At 43.4% G+C, this 20,145-nt stretch overlaps 1 protein-coding gene across 42 annotated transcripts in view; it reads left to right on the top strand.

Annotated features, from left to right (window-relative positions):
• Nucleotides 1-20,145, top strand: part of SORBS1 (sorbin and SH3 domain containing 1) — an 81,507-nt gene that overhangs the window by 45,366 nt on the left and 15,996 nt on the right. For 13 of the 42 annotated variants that reach the window (XM_052798295.1, XM_052798300.1, XM_052798296.1 and 10 more), the window contains 12 exons: nucleotides 460-543; nucleotides 4,574-4,588; nucleotides 5,092-5,157; nucleotides 5,728-5,829; nucleotides 7,176-7,225; nucleotides 10,167-10,342; nucleotides 11,942-13,462; nucleotides 14,191-14,276; nucleotides 15,862-16,029; nucleotides 17,433-17,479; nucleotides 19,180-19,294; nucleotides 19,402-19,527. In XM_052798295.1, coding sequence (XP_052654255.1) covers nucleotides 460-543; nucleotides 4,574-4,588; nucleotides 5,092-5,157; nucleotides 5,728-5,829; nucleotides 7,176-7,225; nucleotides 10,167-10,342; nucleotides 11,942-13,462; nucleotides 14,191-14,276; nucleotides 15,862-16,029; nucleotides 17,433-17,479; nucleotides 19,180-19,294; nucleotides 19,402-19,527 — 2,556 coding nt within the window. Of the gene's footprint in view, nucleotides 1-459; nucleotides 544-4,573; nucleotides 4,589-5,091; nucleotides 5,158-5,727; nucleotides 5,830-7,175; nucleotides 7,226-10,166; nucleotides 10,343-11,941; nucleotides 13,463-14,187; nucleotides 14,277-15,861; nucleotides 16,030-17,432; nucleotides 17,480-19,179; nucleotides 19,295-19,401; nucleotides 19,528-20,145 lie in introns of all 42 variants that reach the window. The other 29 variants (XM_052798324.1, XM_052798325.1, XM_052798328.1 and 26 more) reach the window with 7 other exon arrangements.

Raw genomic sequence — 20,145 nt, forward strand, 5'->3', positions numbered from 1 at the left:
GTGCTGTTAAAGATGCAGTATTTGATTCAGGTCTCACTGAATCTCCCTTTTTTAACCAAATGAAGATTAAAAAAAAAACTTAAAGTACATGCAGCTTTGGACTCGATGGAAGTGTCTGATAGTAGGACCAAAGGACTGGTTGACTCCCAGCTCTTCCATTGAGTCTCCCTATGACTCTGGGCAAGCAGCATAATCTCTCTCTGTGGGGGTCTCCTGTAAAATGCAATTCATTCATATTCATGTTGCTCACAATGATGCCATTAGGCTTAACTGATGTTTGTAAAGCAATTCATGGCCTTTGTGAGAGAGGTGCTATAGAAATTCCAAATTACAAGGATAAATATCTACATTTTAGCATGGAAACCATGGGATCTGCATCTCTAACAGTCCCTTTCCGTGTATTCTTTGCATAATGTTGTCCTTCTCTTTCTTCCATTCCCCTATCACCAACTCCTTTAGACTCGGGATATAAGCCCAGAAGAGATAGATTTAAAGAATGAACCTTGGTATAAATTCTTTTCGGAATTGGAGTTTGGGAAACCGGTAAGTTTGATAGTTGCGATGACCAATGAAGTCAACCTACTTTTTTTTTTTTTTTTTTTTTAATGATTGTCACATATCTTTGCTAGGCCCTAAACCTGGAACAGCTGCCTTCCTCATTTAAAAATATGATTGTTCATAATGTCAATCTGGTACTGACGTAAAGCAGCTGTTCTGTGACCACTTTAAGTATTTTGAAGCCGTTTACAAATGTTCCCTGCCTTCCAGCCATAGGTATCAACAAGGCAATATTTTTCACCGTAGTTCAAACTGCATTTTTGTTGTTAATGTTAGAAGTAATGCCCTGTTCTCATTATTGAAAGTCCTTATTCAAAGCCCTCATTCTCCCTCTGCCTAAGAAGATCTAGGATGGCTGATAGGTAGCTTTAAGTCAAGGAGAATCACTCATTTATTCCTGGCCTTGGCTTGTAAACTGTAGGTCAGTAATTTCCAGCTATCCATAAACAGATCATGACCCTGTTTCCTGCTCATTTCCTTATGCATGTAGCTGCCTATTGCCTAAATGGGGTGCATCCGTCTGTGTTGAATAGCCCTTGCCATTCCCTGAAACCAAAGGAGTCTGAGAACAGTGTGCTTTCTTTTCAGATGGAGTTGTGTTGCTGGGGGGGGGGGGGGGGGGGGGCAGGGCAATAAGAAAGCCTTGGTTCCCACTCTGGAAAAAGATGAAGCAAAGCTTAATTATTCAGTAGGACAAAGGACATTTTGATGGAGGGAGCACATCAGTGGTCATGGCTACTGGAAAAAATGTGACTTTAAAGCATTTTATGGCCTGGTTCTTACCGATTAAACACTATTAACTTCATTATTAAATACTGTTTAATAAGCTGCTCTTACTGCACCAGAGGGTCAGTATCAGCCTCTCACATCTATTCAAGTGTAGTGGTTGTTTCTCCTTTCTCCTTGAGTTCAGTTGTCAAATGCCCATGCATACCATTTTTGAGTGCTGCTGAGATTTCCCTGCATGTACAACAAAACAGAAATACATTTTAAGGCTCAGTACTGGCTTCAAAGGCAAATGCATATGGACACCAGAGAGCAGGTTTTCTTTAAATCTAGTCTTTGTTCTTACAGAAGTGACAAAATTCCTCTGCACAGAAGGTAGCTGCCTGAGGTTGGGTGCCTAGTCTGATCACGTCATAGAAATAGTGTGATTTTTGCTGAAAAACGAACATGTACAGTGGCTGGGTAGTCCATTCTGTCACAGAAAACTATGTTTTATAGCTATGGACCTTCCATCCTAAGCTAAAGAAGGAGCTTCAACAGCGTTTGAGATGAGACCCCCTAACTTTTAGGCAGTAGAAGTCAGGTAAATCGCACCTCACTGAGGCTTTTAAATGATGTCAGTATAAGGATTTAACCCTTCACAAGTTGTCATGGTTTAAGATTTCCACAAAGTGAGAAGAAACCTGCTTCTCTTTGCTGCTGTGTAATTAATAGCCATATGCTCTTGCAATGAATGAAGGTTTGTCATCTCTATGACCCTTTGAGTTAGTATAAGTTAATGGAAAACATGTCAGAGAAAGGAGAACATTTATGCCCTTGGGCTGTTCCAGAAGTGAGGGTATATCTGTTCCTAAGAAGCGTGCATTTGTACTTTTAGTCATGCAGCATTGGCCTTAGTTCAGAAGAGGGCATCGTAGGCTACACCAGCAATCCATCTCTTGTTCAGCAGAGTGTCTGTTCTGGTAGCAAGTTCCCCACCTTGCTCGGGGCACTGTTGTTCAGGGCTGCTTTCTTACAGCTTGCCTTGAAATGATATCCCTTGTCAACTTGCTTTAGTTCCAAAGCCATGCAGCCATGCTCCCTGATCAGCTATGCCAACCCCTGAATGTAGTACTCTGTACAGAGTGCTCCAGCATCAGGCACTTGAATGAGGATGCCATCTCAGACTTTTATAGACAGCTACTCTGGAACCTGACAGAAATTCAGCAAAGCTCCCTCTGAGCTTCATTACCACAGCCAAAAGAGTATGCTTTTTGTAGCTGTGCTCACTCTGGTCATGAGAAGACCAGATTTTTGTGACCAGCTAGTGGCTAAGCCTCATGTCTAACCAGAGGGTTTCAACTGATGTTTGCTGGCACCTGGTATTTTCAAAGATCCTCTGTTTCTCCCAGCTTTTTTTCCAGTGCTGGAGATAATGTGTACTTCTACAGACATGATTTCCCCTGGCTTTCTGACTTTATTTGCAGCTATATGACATGGGCAGGAAACACCTTTGGTAAAAGGGAGCACAGGATTCTTGTGAGCCTGTGGGTGTTGTTCTTCTGAGACACCAGAATGGCTAGGATGGGGCTTTCCCCATTTCTGTATCAGAAACAGTGTGGCCAGCAGGAACAGGGAGGTGGTTGTTCCCCTGTACTCGGCACTGGTGAGGCCGCACCTCGAGTCCTGTGTTCAGTTTTGGGCCCCTCGCTACAGGAAAGACATTGAGTTGCTGGAGCGTGTTCAGAGGAGGGCAACCAAGTTGGTGAGGGGCCTGGAGCACAAGTCTTATGAGGAGCGGCTGAGGCAGCTGGGGCTGTTCAGTCCAGAAAAGAGGAGGCTGAGGGGAGACCTTATCGCTCTCTACAACTACCTGAAAGGGGGTTGTAGTGAGGTGGGTGCTGGTCTTTTCTGTCAGGTGGCTGGAGATAGGACAAGAGGAAATGGCCTCAAGTTGAGGCAAGGGAGATTTAGGTTAGATATTAGGAAAAATTTTTTTACTGAGAGGGTTGTCAAACATTGGAATGGGCTGCCTAGGGAAGTGGTTGAGTCACCATCCCTGGAGATATTCAAAAAGCGAGTGGACAGGGTACTTCAGAACATGGTTTAGGGGGCATGGTTAATGGTTGGACTCAATGATCTTGAAGGTCTTTTCCAACCAAAATGATTCTATGATTCTATGATTCCCCATTGAGGAAAGCACATGCGCTTCCTAGGGCTGCTGAAGCGACACTTTGCTGGACCAGCATCCCAGATGCATTTCTGGCCAGCTCTGTGGACAGGTGCATGCCCTGCAGACAGGTAGATCCAGTCTCTGCAGCATGGATGCGAAATCAGTGTGCTGCTGAGACTGAATCTCCCCATGCGCCTTCCTTCTTTCCTCCTGACCTGTGGCTCCACAGCTCCATGGAGCCCATCCACAATACTTGACTTTTGGTCAGTCTAGAGGTTGGTTGTCTTCCGCTGTGATTGCGGGATCACACACATGGGCACTTTCTCCCAGACCTTCCTGAGGCAGCACTGAGTAAGCTCTTTGCTATAAATGGAGAAGCAGGGGACTGGAAAAAAGGGGTGCATGTCCTGCCTTCTCACCTCCTTCCCTCCAGTTCCTCCCTCCAAATCTCAAACCTAAATCTTTGCAACACCATCTACCCCCATGCAGTTGCTGATCTGATGGATAAGAAATAGGTATTTAGTGTTTGCATTCACACAGTGGCTGTCCAAATGTAAGGTGGGGCAGGTTCAAACTACAGATCCAGGCAGTCTAGAAAGGAATTTGGACCAAGACCCAAGTGTTGTAGCTCAGTCTCACCTTTGATAGACTGACACTGGGAGATTCCCTGTCAGTGACTCGGAGGTACTTTAGTAATCTAGTCACAGAAGTCAGTATGGACACAAAGGATGATGCTAAGCTTGCCAGCCAACAGAGGTTATTTTTGTTTGGAAACGGAGCAAATGTATTCTGATTTCACAAAGTAAGAACAAAGTCTCTCTGAGCGTATCAGTGAGAAGTGCGTACCTGGTGAAATGAGGATATTAGCGTGGCATTATTTGGATAGGAGTGTCAGGACAAAGGTCTTTCACTTTTAGTAATCCTCCCTGGTATTTACACGTGCATCCAAACAGGAAAATCCTATTTTGAAATCTGTGCCTTCACCTATAGGATGAATTTTAAATAACTAGTTCCCAAACTTCCATGTCTCCCACTCTCTCCACCAAAACCCCTCACAAACAAACCTCCAAACCAGTGAAATAAAAAATAACAACTCTGCATTCTCATTGCCCCGCAATGCCATCACTGGAAATTCAGCCATTTGTTCACATGGTATGTATTCATAGTCTGGTGGGGGTGGGAAAGATTCTCCCTTTTATTTATCAAAGGCCCTTGTTTTACCCTTTCCTTTTGAAAAGAAGAATGAGCAAAACAAACGCTTTTTATAACTGTGTGGTTTTTTCCCCATTTTGTTCTGTTTTGGTTTTGTGTTAAGAATGCTTTAACTACCAGCTGTGGGCTCCCTCTAGAGAGTCCAAAATCCCTTAGGGCACCTTGCAAAAATAAGAATTTCCTCAAACACTACTGATAACAGCCCCTCCCAGACTGCATGTATGCTCCCTTTTGCCTCCCACGATCTCTTGATATTTGTGCTATAGCAGATTTATCCCTCTATCTCTCTCTCTTTCTCTGTTGTGGTTTTTTTTTAAATTTCTTTTCAGTGTTGATGCAAATCCCCTATTGTATTCCCCCTCTGTTCTAATCCAATTTCCATATTGTCTGTGATGTCTTTCCTTATCTTCATTTCCTCATTTCCTTCCTCTGCTTTCCATCAGCCTCCAAAAAAGATTTGGGATTATACTCCTGGAGATTGCTCTATCCTTACTAGAGAGGATAGAAAGGTAATTGTGTCTCACGTATGTTGTACTACAGCATCTAGCGCGTATGTATGTGTGTATGTGATTTTCTTTTTTTTTTTTTTTTTGTAGTATTGCTTGGGTTTTGTGTGCTTGTGAGTGATCTTTTTAAATTGGGCTTCAGCTAATTAGTCTAACAATTAAGTAGCTAGTAAATTGATTTAATAAACAATTCTTAAAGCATAATGAGACATAATTTAGAGTGGTGGTTTTGCTATCTTGACTTGCAACGATAATTATACTAACAGCATATTGCATATTGTTACAGTATCTTTTTTTTTTTTTTTAGGTGGGTTTTATAACTTTATGGTTTGTAGAATTAGATTCTAGTAGGCCTGTGCATCTCTTAGTTTTAGGCATTTAACATTCAAAATTATTTCCTCTGTAATGATTGAAACATGATTAATTGCTAGTGAATTTCTGTGTATTGTCCATACCATCTTTGTCTTTTTTCAATTAAAAAGGCTCACTTTTTTTTTTTCAAAATTAACATTCTTTTGGTTTCCCCTAACCCTAAGCATTATTTTCCCATTCTTCTTCTCCTTCTTTAACCAGACTGATCTAGAAAAAGACCTCTACCTCTACCAGACTGAGTTAGAGGCAGATTTAGAAAAAATGGAGAAGCTTTATAAAGCGCCACATAAAAAGACACAGAAGGTATTTCCTATTCTTTTCATGCTGCCAATCCCTGTTTCCAAACTCTCTGCTCTAATCTATTCACTGCTGGATGATTATTAAATGAGGTTGGGATAAATAATGGTTCTGACCGTTCTGACTGCATGGCTTGCTGTGTCGCTGTCAGAAATAATAGAACGTGATGCTGAGAATCCGGCTTGAAATCCATTTCAGATCCAGTGATTTCCTCTCACCCCCGTTCCCTTTCAGCTGCCCCCCACCCCTGCCCCCCTTTAGGGTTTTGAGTTCAGTGTCTGCAGAAAAACCCTCTCTATTTTTCACATGAATAGGCAGCAGCAATCAGCTTAAAATTCTTGGTTGGCGTCACGTCATCATCTCGTGCCTTTCAAGCGTGTTGCCATCTACCCTCCCTTCATACAAGCCCTGCTCTCTGCTAGAGCTCACGCGTACCCAAGATTTGGATATTCCCAAGAGATTTTACACAATTTTCCTTATGCTGTACCTTGCCATGGCCTTCTAGGGCAGGTCAGCTGCTGCTGCTGTTTCGAGGGTCTGCAGGACCCGAACCATGAAATGATAGATTAATTTGGTAACACGCCATTTTTTCTATTTTTTTCTATTGTTCATTTTTTTTGAAGCTGCGGCATTTCACCAGGACTTGAAAAAGCTGCTTTTTCAAACCCAAGATTTCCTTTTTCTTCCTACGTAGGAATCCTCAGATAGATGAGGGGACACTAAATAGAGCATTTCTTCTAAAATTGCCTTCAATTTTTTAAATAATGTGCCTAGGAAGTGTTAGATGGATTTAAAGCAAGCGGATAAGAACTGGCTTTTGCTATTGAACCTGTGCAGCTGGCATTGCTTCTCTTAAGTAAGGAAACTGAACTGAAACATTGCTTTTCTTGTTAGTGCTTTGATTTTTTTTTTTTTTTTGAATGCTGAGGAATGTATTGTGCTGCAGAACTGTAATATACCTTTAAAGCAAAGGCGGGCAGTGACTGGTTGGGGAAAAAGCTTGGCGAAATAATTATGAGCATGTGTCTCCTGGTCATGGCCCAGCTGGTTATCTCTTCTTGCTTTTGGCTTTATTCACAATGACTCATTTGCAGACAAAAGAATAGGCGCTGGGAAAAGGCATCGGCTGTGCTAAAAACCTGTCACTGCCCTGAAGGAACTCAGGAAAATTGTCGCTTTTCTGCAAAGACATTGACAGCTTAAATTGTATTTAGACTTAAACCTCAATGTCTCCTAACAGAAAGACATTGCTAATATTCAAGTAATAGATGGAAAAATTACTTAAGCAAGCCTTTTTCTTTCTCCTCACATGTAAGTGTGTATCAATGACTCCTTTGTTTGGACTTTTGCAGAATACAGCAGGTGTTACTCCTCTGGAAACTTCCACAGACCATTCTGCCTAGTAAGTTTTCCAATTGCTTTTTCATGTCTCTTTTACAATCTGAGGGCATGTAGGACAGGGTTTTGGGCATTGGAAATGGGTTGGCATTATTTTTTGATGATGGATATAGACAAATGCGTGTAACATGAGAATTATACACGTGCTTTAAGATGAGTCCAGGTACAATATCTGCTCTTTGATCTTCAATGAATTTTGCAGCAATTACATGAGCGATTGCATTGTCCAGATAAGAATTGCTGATTGTACTAGGCAGTGACTAAAAAAAAAAAACAAAACAGACAGACCTTGAACTCCATCTTGATGAAGTTTGCAAATTGACTGTAACTTCATGCAAGTAGCTTTATTGCGTGGAATAAACAAAGTTTCTTTCTGTTACACATGTATGATAGATTGGCTCCTGTTAAATATTCCCAGTTATGCGCACCAGATTAAAAGGATGCTGTTGATGGAAGGTAATAATTTTCCAGCTTCCAGGAAGGGAACAGTGGTAGCAGTAATGATATTTCTCAAAGATCTAATGTGGCAGTGCTTTGCTAGAGGAGTATGTAATAAAGAGTATACTCTGTCTAAATGCGTTGTACATGGAGCTGGTTTGTTTTAAAAGAAGAACACAAAAAGAAAAAAATATTCAGAGCAAGATGCTGAGCTGTGCTGAGTTACTCAAGCCGTGGAGCCAGCTCCTACTGCGAACCTGCTGCTCCTTGTAATTGGAATGAGTGCTTAATGTTGTCTGTAGGCACAGTGATCCCCTCTGCATGGATGGTTTGTTAGGAAAAGCATGTTCTTCTCCAGACGTCCATTAATATCACACATGTTCACTGCCCCTCTGGGGCTGCCTTAGAGGTCTTCTATACTTCTTTCAACTCAGTTCCCTTCTGTCTGTGTTCATTCTGCTGGGAAGCTCGCACACTGCTGCGCTTTGTTGGTTGCTCCTATGACTGTTTAGTTTTGTTTTGGTAGGGAGAGAGCAACAACAAAAAATGGAAATCTCGGCGATTAGCATAAATAGCTTATATTTGCCAAAGACTGGTAAGGTTTCTGCCCATGTTTGTGCCCTTTCTGATGCCACCCAAAGCATGCAAGAGTGCCAGCATCTGAGCCAGTGGAGGGGAAGCAACCTGGGTAGGCTGGGAATGGGACACAACAGTGAGACCCAGTGGAGTCACACATTCTTCCCTGCCCTGCCTTTAGAGAGCAGAGAGAAAAGATACCTGGAGTTTATTGTCTTTTCCTCCATTCACCTGATTCTGATCTTGCAGACTGCTTTGGCCCTAATACAGTACTGCTTGCTGGCCCTGATAAGGGAGCAACTAGTAAAGGGACTCTGCCAAATGCCTTCCCTCTCTCCTCCAGGTGTATTCCCAAAGTAGGATCATTTTAACCCTTTGGTTTTTAACAACTAGGCTAAAATGGTTTTACCTCCCAGGTGAGGAACCTCAAGGCAGTCATTATTCCCTGCAGCAACTGGCAGGGCTTCCTCGGCAACCTGACAAAGAGAGGCACTGGGATAACCCCCATAAGACATAACAGCTTTGTAGCTATGGGTCTGTTTGAGCATTGCTGAAGTTGAAAAAGTGACAGTATTTCCTTTCTTTTTCATGGTTCTTTTCACAAGTTTTTACTCCAGAAAGTAATTTATGGGACTGCATATGACATGGTTTTCCTTGTCCGGAAACTAAAATCTTCTTTGTGATCCAGACATTGTGTAATTCCACCTCCATAGCCAGTCCTCTGATGTGTTTGAAAGCTTTCTCTTTACCCCATAAGTACAGCATCTATCCAAAATAAACAGATGCATGTACAAATTTATCCACAACAAGCAGGCGTAACCATGAGCATTTCCACACTCACATAACTTTGAATCACTCCTGGACATCACGATGTAAACCAGCTTTCAAAATGTTTCCGTGAATTGGCAAATGCCCCATTTTTTTTATTTTTTCAAACTTTCCAGCAGTCATGCTTTGGCCCCAGAATAGCTTTGTGTGAGACTCCATCTTATTCTGAAGAGCCTGGTTGAGTACAAGAACTGGTATCGCATGAGCTTAGCTTTTAGGAAAACATTGTCTGCCTGATTGCTCAGTAAGTCTTTTGTATGTGGAAAGGCCATTTATACCATGGCATTGTCGGTTATTTTTTTAGAGAGAAAAGAGTGAAATTTAGAAATCAGATGTGGGGGCATGCTTGTGCTTAGATTCATGACTGAGGAAAGGGATTTGTAATAAATGTCCAGTCTTTTAAAAGCCTAAGAAATTAAAATTGTACTTATTTTAACAGCATTTTGTTTATATATCTGCATGGTAGACCTAGAGTCTGGGATTTTTCATTCCCTGTAGTGGAAGCCTGAGGCAAAGCTGAGCAGAACTGTGCACGTCTGGGAATTTCTGGGCATTTAAAACAGTAGTCTCTATAGCCTTGTATTGTTGCTTCTCTGCATGGTCCCTCACTTGATGGGCTTGAGAAATTGCTCTGGGAGTCTTGAACTGTGGTGTTAACTTGGAGGCTGAACTGGTTGAGATGAACTCCTGAGCAGCTGTGCTTTGTAAGCAGGGGACAGGCATGGCTAGTGTTTAAGGAGAGATGGCTGGGAGCTGGAAGATGTTTGTGCTACTTCCAGCTAGCCAATGAATTGCATTGTGTCTGCAAAGAAATGCATCTGCTCTATGACTCTGTTGTCTCATTTGTAAAATAAAGGAGGAGTGCTTTCCTGCTGCCTGTTTTCTGGGGGACTGAGCTGGGAGAGTTCTATCACGTGGAGAATGCTATGGTAGCGCCAAACCTAGAACATTATCGCGGTGTATTCATAACCTCTTCATTCAGCACCAGTTCTTGATACACAGTCTCTTCTGGGTTCACAAGCGTGGTTTTCTCTTATTTTGCATGAAGCTCTCAGCAAACAAGTGACCCGCTGGTGACCCTCCCCCTTTTTTGTGTTTTCCAGCTCCACATATTCACCCAACTACCATGCAGTGAAGAGGGAGTCAGAACCAGCACTGGGGGACCCTGCTGGCTTGGAGAATGAAAGACAGATTTACAAGAGTGTGCTGGAAGGTGGAGATATCCCGTTCCAGGGGCTGAGTGGTCTCAAGCGACCTTCTAGCTCTGCTTCCACAAAAGGTAGGTGGTCAGGGTACTAACCTCTTCTCCATTCTGCAGAGAGTGTCAAAAGCCAGGTGATATGGGGCAAACTGCTGCAGGGTTTAGAGTCCTATTCAAGTCAGTTGAGGTTTCCTCTGTCCTTCCTCTTTGCCATCCCCAGTTTTCCCTCCTTTTTTCTCTCAGACCACACTGGCCAATATTTTTCATGACCCCTTTATCTGATCCAGGTTCCTCTTCCCAACAGGGACCAGCTCCCTCCATCCAGCACCTTAGCCACACCCCACACCCTCATGTTCTTCCTTGAGGCTGCTCAGGCTGGCCTTGCTATCCATCCGCTCCCACCGCCTTGCCATGCTAGAGCCCTTCCCTGCCTTTTCTGCTATTCCTGCTGCGGTATCTCAGCAGGTCGCACCATGTCTGCTGGCCTGGCTACCCTGGTGTAGCTGGCACCATGTGCTCCACAACCTCCTGCCTGCAAGGGGTGTGCAGAGAATGCATGGGACACTGTGAATCAGCAATGCCCTGCAGACTCTGAGACAGCGAGGCAGCAGAGGCCGCTGTATCTCCTCCCCTTTCCTCTCCCTATCATGGACTCTCTAGAAGATTAGGACAAGGAAAAGCCTAACTCCCATCAGGGAGTTGTATTGGGGAATGTATCTCTGAGCCAAGGTCAACCTAAAAATGGCTTGAGATGGGGAGAGGACTGAGGGAGGAATGCGTTCGGTTTCTGAACTGCTCTCCCTAAAAATAGTACATCACACCAAAAAGGTCTCTCTCTGTTTCCATCTTGTAGCTGTTTTTCAACATAATGTCAGGCCTGCAGGGCAGGGAGTCAAACTGGATCTGAACAAGAAAAATCTGTTCAAACAGTTATTGGTCCCCAACCTGCAATTGAACCTGAATGGTTATTTTGACATTTGAGTTTGAACTCAAATTGGAAACAGACCTAAAAACTGCAGTCTCAGCTGAACCCAGACTGGATCTAACTTTTAAAAAAGATAATGTCCTGATCTGACTCCTTGATTTTTAAAGCAAACATGGCCAACCACATTGTCTGGAGGACACTCAGCTTATTCCTAGTATGGGGAATCTCTACGTAGGCAGCTCTTGGGCAAGGCCAGCTGATGTGGCCTACTTGTGCTAGCAGAGTCAGCCACCGATTGTCTTCTCCCTCCCAGGAATAAACTGTTTGGCAAGCACTGTGGTGAGACTATAGTAGGTGTGATTAGAGGCTTGGTATTAAGCCATTTTTGCAATGTTAGTGCCTCTGCATTCTTGCTGACACCCTGATCCTGCCTAGAGTTCAGCTGCCCTTTTCCATGGTGCGGGAGCTTCCCTGGAAGCTGATGATGCTTAGCACTTTTTAGGAGGGTACCTTCAAAGTGCTCCAAATCTGCTTCTGGCCAAGCCTCTCATTCTAGAGATGTTAGCAACACTTCACCTACTCCTGTAAGCACAGCTTGTTGTGCAGTTTCCTCCTGCTTGTCTTTATGTTTTGGAACTTTGTTTCTTTAAAGTGCATTTTATGAAATCCAAGCATGTTCTTTCTCCTTTCTCAATAGCTTTCTAGCATTTAAGCTAACAGGTTGTGTTTATTTTATTCTGCATGCTTACCAGTGGATCGTAAAGGTGGGAATGCTCATATGACTGCACCCTCTTCAGTTAATAGCCGAACCTTTAACGCTAGTCATGCCGGTATGTTAGGTCACGCATGTAAACATAAGAAGCCCTTATCAGCTGCAAAAGCCTGCATTACTGAAATCCTCCCTTCCAAATTCAAACCCAAACTAGCAGCTCCAGCTGCTCTTGTGCAGGACAAGAAGGGTATCTTGCTGTCTCATGAGAAAGCTCAAAGCTGCGAAAACCTTCGTAGCTCCATTGCCTTGTTCGATAATAAAAAAGCTTTCATGGTAGACATAGGGGAAAGCATAGAAAACATGTTGATGAAGTCAAAGCAGGAGTATGCCATCAAATCCGGCAGCACCATGAGCCTGCAGGAGTATGGCACCAACTCTAGGAAAGGCTACCTGTTCCCTGCCTCCAGGAAGAGTGGGATGGAGTTTACAATGCTGTATAAAGACATGCACCAGATCAACCGGTCCAGGATCCATTTGGGCACAGTCTCCTCATGCAGCGTGAGGGATATTGCATCTCAGTTTGAGAATGAAGCAAAGGACAGAATGGAGTACAGCCTTAGTCGAGAGGATTCAGAGCAGATCCCCAAACACACCGTTTCCTCCCGTATCAGTGCCTTTGAGCAGCTGATCCAGAGATCCCGATCAATGCCCTCGCTTGACTTTTCCACTGGACAAAACAAATTCACCGCTTCTCTCCAGTCTAAAGCTTGTCTGAGTTCTGCCTACTCTGCAGAGTTTCTTCTGGATTTGCCAAAAGCACACCAAGAAGAGAAGGATGCTGCCAGCTTGGCAGATAAATCCTCCCACTCCTGCAGCAACGTGGAGGACACGGCTTCAGATGTCAGTGATGCCATCCCTATGGACACACTTTCAGCTTGCACAGATGAGATAGATCTCCTCTCAAATGCATCCAATGACAGCGGCAGCAGCAGCAGCAACCTCAATGGGCCTCAGAAGCATAAAATCAACAGATGCAAAGGCGCATGCCCAGCTTCCTACACCAGGTTTACTACCATCCGAAGGCATGAGCAGCAGCAGGCCTGCAGGAGCCCTGATTCCAAAGGGGATGTCTATGGGGACAGACACATGCTCCCCAGAAATGTCTACCTAATGAGCCCGCTCCCCTTCCGATTGAAAAAGCCCTTCCAAAACAAATCCTGCAGGAGTCCACCCCCAGACTGCCTGGGAAGCCCGGCAGTGCCCAGCCCTGAGAACCCAGACGACCCCATACAGCTGCAGGGGAGCATAGGAGGCAAGAGTCATCACTCCCAGCACCAACTGTGCTCCAGAAGCAGGCCTCTAGCCCCCAGGCGCCTGTCTTCCTTTGACATTGTGGAGAGGCTTAGCTACTTCCCCACCATGGGATCTGGCCGAGATAGCTTCATGGGCCGGGCTGACACTCCTGACTCCTTAAACAATGGGAACCCTGTTCCATATGCCCTCTGTCACAGCCTGGACACAAACAACAACCCGCAAAGTGAACTTGGGACGTACCTAGGAGGTGGCTTTTTGTGTTCTTTACCAGTACCCCTTCATCTGTCGTCTTGCTTCCTTTCTCCTCCCCTTTTCTTCTACAACCCTTGCATTTTTACTCCCCGCCTTTGCATCCCATGACTCTCTCTGTTTTTTCCCCTAGTTTGTCTAACGTCCTTTGCGTGTCTTGCTGAGCATTTTTGTTCAGGACTTGTTAACAGCTGCTCTTCTGAGAAATGATTTCCGCTGCCTTTCTAATCACATCGGGTTCAGTTTGTCTCTCAAGCAGCTCCGGGGATGCAAGAATCTCAACATGAGATATTTCTAGTCCTATATCATTCGCACACATGGGAACATAAACCAAACCCACATGATTTGCTTTAAGGAGCAGTTTCTCAAGGTCTAGTTGTGTGTGTGCGCGCGCGCGCGTGTTAAATTTTTCTCAACAGTAAAATGCTAAATCATACTGTGATGGCAGCAAATCTTTTCTTCACAAAGTCCTTCTATGTCTTTACACTTTCCTGTACTGTTATTTTCTCCCTGTTTTTGGATTTTTGTTCTCAAATACAGCCCAAAAGGGAAAAAAATGAAAATGGATAAATTACTGATATCTGATTGGCAATTTGGTCAACAGCAACTGAAAATCCTTACTGTCATAATGGAAACCAATTGTTTAAAAATACCTATTTTTTTCCTTTCTGGTTATGCTAGATAAATCCATCTGTATTTTAACTTCCTTATGTTGTTTCGAAGTAGATTCAGAATCACCAAGGCATTTTGCACCAGTTGATTACATGGAAACTCCAGAAGAAATTATACGCAGACGGCATGACGATAAAGAGGTAATGCCCTCCTTTATGGCCTAATAACAGTTGTAGCAGCTCCACATACAAGAAATACAGCATTCAGCCTTATATAAGGACAGCTTGTATGTCCATGGCTACGTACATTGGAAGTTAGAGCAACAAGCTGGAACTAGTATGTTTTAATGCTACCTCTGCCACTGATTTAATGTACGATGTGTAGTCCAGTTTAGCTTTTGTTTAAAATGAACCTGATGGTTCTTATCAATTGCACAAAATGATATATGGGGGCTTTGAAGAATGTAAAAAGGTTGGAGATGTATGTGAGATGTGGTACAACACCCCAGTAATCACAGATAAAAATGAAATGGTTATTCTGTGAGTTAAGTTTTTATTGTTCTCCAAGCAAGCCACTTGAGTCAGTATTAATTGAACTGGTGAGAACAGTATTTTTCTTGTGGGGGTCTTCAGGTTTTGAAGAGAGAATGTACGATATTTTAAGCTATCAGAAAGCGTGAAGTTTCCCCCTAGTGCAAATTATAATTCTTTATGGTGTCTCAAGCTGTTGATGACAGAATGTAGCAGTCCTTTTTGGAATGGCTGGGCAACACTGGGACAAACCGAAATAATAGGAAAGCCACGTAGACTTTTCAGCACCAATGTATTCAAGCTGAGTTAAAGACGTTATAAAGTGATTGCTTTCCAGGAAGCTGGAATTAATTTTCACTGCCTGGGGAAAAAAAAAAAAAAAGTTTTTCTTTTTAGTGTTAACTTTCTGAGTTCAAATAATGTTTGTGTGCTTTGAAATATGGTAAAACCTGCTCTTAATTCCTATGTGAAAAATATATTTTTGCTGTCTTCTCCCGTGAAACAGTTAGTAACCCCTCCACTTCCAAAATCCAGCACTAAAACTTGTGTAAGAGCAAAACTCTGAATTCACTAAGACCTGCTGGCTTCAAATGAGTTAGCACAGGGCTGAACTCTTCAGCCTACAGTCAGCCCCAAAAGGTGGAAGAATCCTTCTGCCCAGGTAGTCAAGAATGCACATTTCCATTAGTGTGCCAGAGACTTCAGAAGCCCAAAATAATTCTTTGGGGTTTATTTATTTTATTTTACAAAGTGTATTACATGACCCCAAAGGAAGTATGGGAGAACCTGATACCTGAGGGTGGTTAGGCACTCTCCCAAGCTCCTTGCAAAGCTCAGGGGAGTCTGGTGCCTCAGAACTTAACTGTGGGGCTGATTCGGGTCTCTTGGAAGTCAATGAGAGAAACTCCTTATTGGTTGAAGGGGGTTTGGATCAGCCCTCTGCATTATCAGCAATCTTCTTAGAAGCTCCCAGGACCTGGCCAAAACTTAGAAAAACTCCTCGTTGACTTCCATCAGCTGTGGATCAGATCCTTTGTATGAGCTGGGTTCAGTTATGCCGTAATGGTGATGTACCTTCTGTGCTTGCAGAACAAAAGGGTATTGTGTAGTTAGTAGAAGCAGTATTTTATGTTGAACTGTAAAATCCCAGCTATTTGCTGGGACCTCAGAAATTTTATTTAAGTCACATTTATGGCAGCTTTTGAATGCCTTTAACTAGATGATTTACTGCCCATTTTATGCAATTTTATGGCAGAAACTTTTAGAGGACCAGAGACGACTTAAACGTGAGCAAGAAGAAGCTGATATTGCAGCTAGAAGGCACACAGGGGTTATTCCAACGCACCATCAGTTTATCACTAATGAGCGATTTGGGGACCTCCTAAATGTAGACGATACAGCAAAGAGGAAATCTGGGTCAGAGGTCTGTTTTAGTTACCTCAGTCTGCTGCTTGACCCAAAGCAATATTTGCCTCTCACAGTGTTGTGCTTTAGGCCGACATTAGCTCTTCAGAGAATGTTGTTTGTTTTTTTTCCACCTTCCCCTTTCCCATTCTGGCTTCATTTAGATCTGCTTTGACTCTTGTGCCTGGTAAATTAATTGATATCTCTACCAAGCTGCATACGTTAAAGCATGCCTGCTGAGAATTGCTGGTGCACACCTGTGATGCATGCCTTTAAATATCAGCTACTTTTAGTGAATCAAAGGCATTCTACATCTTTTGCATCATATTGCTACATTGTCTTCTTGTCTGTGCCTTATGCTAAGAAACTTTGTCTTGTTGATCCTGGCCATGTGACTGTCTCATTGTTTCTTTTAGAAGTAGATTGTTTCTTCTCTTGAAAGATGCTTAATGTCCTTTAGAAACAACTGGAAAAAGTCTCGGCATGTTTCACTGCGTATGACCTGGTCGGTCTTTCTGAAAGAGACAAAGGAGGAGGTAGATGGTTTTCCCATGAGCCCAAGGGCTGGATGCTAGTCCAGGTGTCCTGACCAAATGCCTTTTTCTGCCTTAAGGATTACTGCTGGGGCTCTTGACAGCAGCTCTGCTTCCCCAGAGGTGCTGCACTGTGGTGGTGGGTGAGGTGGTCACTGTGTGGATGGAGTACACTTGTCTGCCCTTTATGTAGTTTCAAATGCTCTGATGTTGCATGAATGAGACTACTTCTTATTTTATGCTCTATTACCAAAATGACTTTAAAATTGTCTGAATATTTTGTGGCCATTAGAAAATCAACCAAGTAAATCAAGCTTTAAAGCCTAGGTGTGCTGTCAATGTCCTCTTTGGCTTTATAGCCACTGAAGACTTTTTTTTTTTTTTTTTTTTAGATACATGCTTAATTTATTCGTATTTCCTCCTCACCTTTGTCTCTTTCCTGCCAATTTATACAGAGTACATGGGTCACATTGCAGGATTCAGCAGGGCCAGAAATAATCAATAAGAGCCACATCAAATAAAATTCTACTGTTTTTTTTCCCAGCTGGTAAATTTTGCTTTTACATTCACATCAAGGGCAATTTGCTCCTGGAGCCCCAGTAACAGTAGTTACTGGAGCAGCTTTCATTCAACAGGGTTTGTCACATTTAAAAGTTTACTGCTGTTAAATCCATTTCCTGTAGAGCTCTTACTTGCTGTTATACCAGAAGTTAGCACTTTTTGCCCTGGTGGGAGAGACCCATCCAGCATATTTGGACTGTAGTACCAGTTGCACACAAGATGTAGCCAAATATCTGCATTCAATTTCTTCCCCAGACTAATGTTGGCTGTAGAAGAGGGTTGAAAAACCTAATTATTATTTTAATGTGTTGATTTTTTTGCTCTCTAGATGAGACCTGCTAGAGCCAAGTTTGACTTTAAAGCACAGACGCTAAAGTGAGTACTGCTTGTTACTACTGCCCTGAGTGTTCTTCCTCTGCTTTTTGCCCTAGGATGCACCATTTATGAAGTGTCAGGCAATTGGATTCATGTTTTGGGAGTGTCTTTCCAGCAGCTCAAAGCAAAGGTGTCCATAGTAAGGCAGGGAAAAGTAGTATGAATCCTGCAGGTTGTAGCCTCTAAAGGACCTGTAGGAAAACGTCTTCTTTCTCTGGGCATCTGTATCCCATGTGATTTTTAGGGCAAACCTGCCTACTTTACTGGAACAAGTGTGTGCTGTGCTCTGAGGGTGGGTGGAGCCATGGCTCTCTGGGTGATGTTCTTCCTTGCACCTTGTAAGCAGGGTGGCTGGGTGAGACCTTTCGGCAGCAGCTCTGTCACTGCTCTTGTGCAGAAGACAGAAGTGATTCCCCTGCATGACATTGCTGGTTGTGCTCTGATTTAGGAGCTGGAAGAACTGTGTTAGTAGCTCACTGTGTAAATCTGCCATACAGGTGGTCAGAAGAACATAGATATGCAGAACAGCAGCATCCTTTTCACTGTGCTAAGCATAGCCCAAAGTCAGCAAGGGACTTAGATGCCTAGCTTTAAGCATGTAAATGGGCTCTTGACTGAGGATTTTCCTGATTCAGGACCTATAAGGGTACAGAGTGGTCACTGTTCCCCTGGCATCTGTGGATACAACAGTGGATGTTTCTGGTGGCACTGTTGTAGCTCCGAGCCCTGTTGTGGTCCCTTGGGTGAATCACACAGCACTATTCATTCTTTTTGGGGAACACTGCTGTGAAGAGAAGGCCTGGAAGGCCTTTCCCTCTGCGTGAGCCTGGAGAAGCTCTCATTTTAACATTGCTAGGGAGGGAAGGAAGAAGAAGAGAATTCAGTGAAGGACCTGCTGTTTTTCTTCTCAGATGCTAATGTCCTGGGAATATTTTGTTATATGTTCTATAGGTGATGATTTGTAATGATTTACAGAGCATCTCCCAGCACCTGTAATAAAACTGAGGCAGATGTAAGGTATAACTGTGATGTCCCTTGAGCAGAACGTAGCAGGGTGCCAGACAAAAGTAAAGGAGGGCTTGTGAAAATCATGTTAGGAAAGGCTGGGTTGTTTGTTCTCCTGTGGGGACCCAAGTAGTAGGTTTATGAGCCTAGTACAAGCTGCCCACAGTGGGAGTTCCTCAAGCTGCAGACATTCATAATTTTAGCACTGAAGACTATAGATTGAAATCCCAATCATTAGCCCAGGTGAAGTCAGTGGACCAGAAGTGTAATCATTGCAGGATCAACATTGGCATGTGGGGGGGGTTCATCTAACCAGCAAACTAGCTTCCATTAAAATCATGTGTCTCTTTGGAAGGCACTTGTGACATGACCTGTTTCAAAACAGGAATTGAGCACTGCTCCCCATATCCAACATAGAAGGCAGCCAGTGGCATCTTTTGCTTGAGCTTGATCCCATTGCCGCTGGAGGGTGTGTGGTTAGTAGGGCCCTCATAGACCAGCTTTTTTGACAAGATGCCCAAAGAGCAAGAGAGTCCCTGGACATCATGTTCTTAACATGTAGCTTTCACTTTGGGTGGAGCATGATTTGTATCAACAGGGCTGATGCAGACCTTGGTACCTAGGGATTGCTGGACAGGGAGAGAACATGTCTGTTCTCCAGTGAAGTTCTGATGGAGTGCTTGTGTTGTTAACAGGGAACTTCCTCTGCAGAAAGGAGATATTGTTTACATTTACAAGCAGATTGACCAGAACTGGTATGAAGGTGAACACCATGGCAGAGTTGGCATCTTCCCACGATCATACATAGAGGTAGCTGCTTTCCTTGCAGGTGTTCTCTTTGCCCACTCCCTTTCTGCCAGTGACCAGTTTGTGGGCTTTTTGTATGTGACTCATTTGATTCTGTTTGTGCATTCTAGCTCCTCCCACCAGCTGAGAAAGCTCAGCCCAAAAAGCCATCACCATTGCAAGTATTGGAATATGGAGATGCTATTGCTAAGTTCAACTTCAATGGGGATACCCAAGTGGAAATGTCCTTCAGAAAGGTAGGACTTTTGTTGTGATGATGAATTGAATCCAGACAAATGCTGAAGTTTTTTAACACTAGTAACTTGCAGTTTCCACATGAAAGCTCCAATAAGATGAACTCTGTATTCAGGAAGGATTCCTTCTCATCACCCATGTTTTTACTCCATAGTCATTATGTAGTGCATTGCAGTGAGAGTGTTGCAGGTAGGCTGAATCAAGAAATGCTAATTGCTTCCTTAGGGCTAGCTGAGAAGGTACTTCGAGGACAAGTGCTGGAAGCCTGGCTCTGCAAGGCAAATTTAGATATTTGGTGACATGTCTCTAGTCTGATCCTCTCCAGTGGAGATGCACACAGTCACATGAGAATGGCAATATAGAAAAGAAGGAAACAGGGTTCATGTTCCTTTGTAGTACAAGTCAAATCATTGAGCACAGGCAAGCAAGGCTCAGTGGTATTGAAGTGACTGGCTAGTGACTGCAGAGTGAAGGCATAGGAATGGGTTGTGTAATGGCTGTTCAGAGCAAAGTCACCCATATTTAGATTAAGTAGCAGTGTTTCTCCATCTTAACCAGCTTTCTGTTTTGATGCTCAGATTAGATCTTGTCTTTCGTCTCTCTTAATTATACATGAAGGT

The sequence above is a fragment of the Harpia harpyja genome, chromosome 10 (genome assembly GCF_026419915.1).
Source record: "Harpia harpyja isolate bHarHar1 chromosome 10, bHarHar1 primary haplotype, whole genome shotgun sequence".
NCBI classification, from domain to species: Eukaryota; Metazoa; Chordata; class Aves; order Accipitriformes; family Accipitridae; genus Harpia; species Harpia harpyja.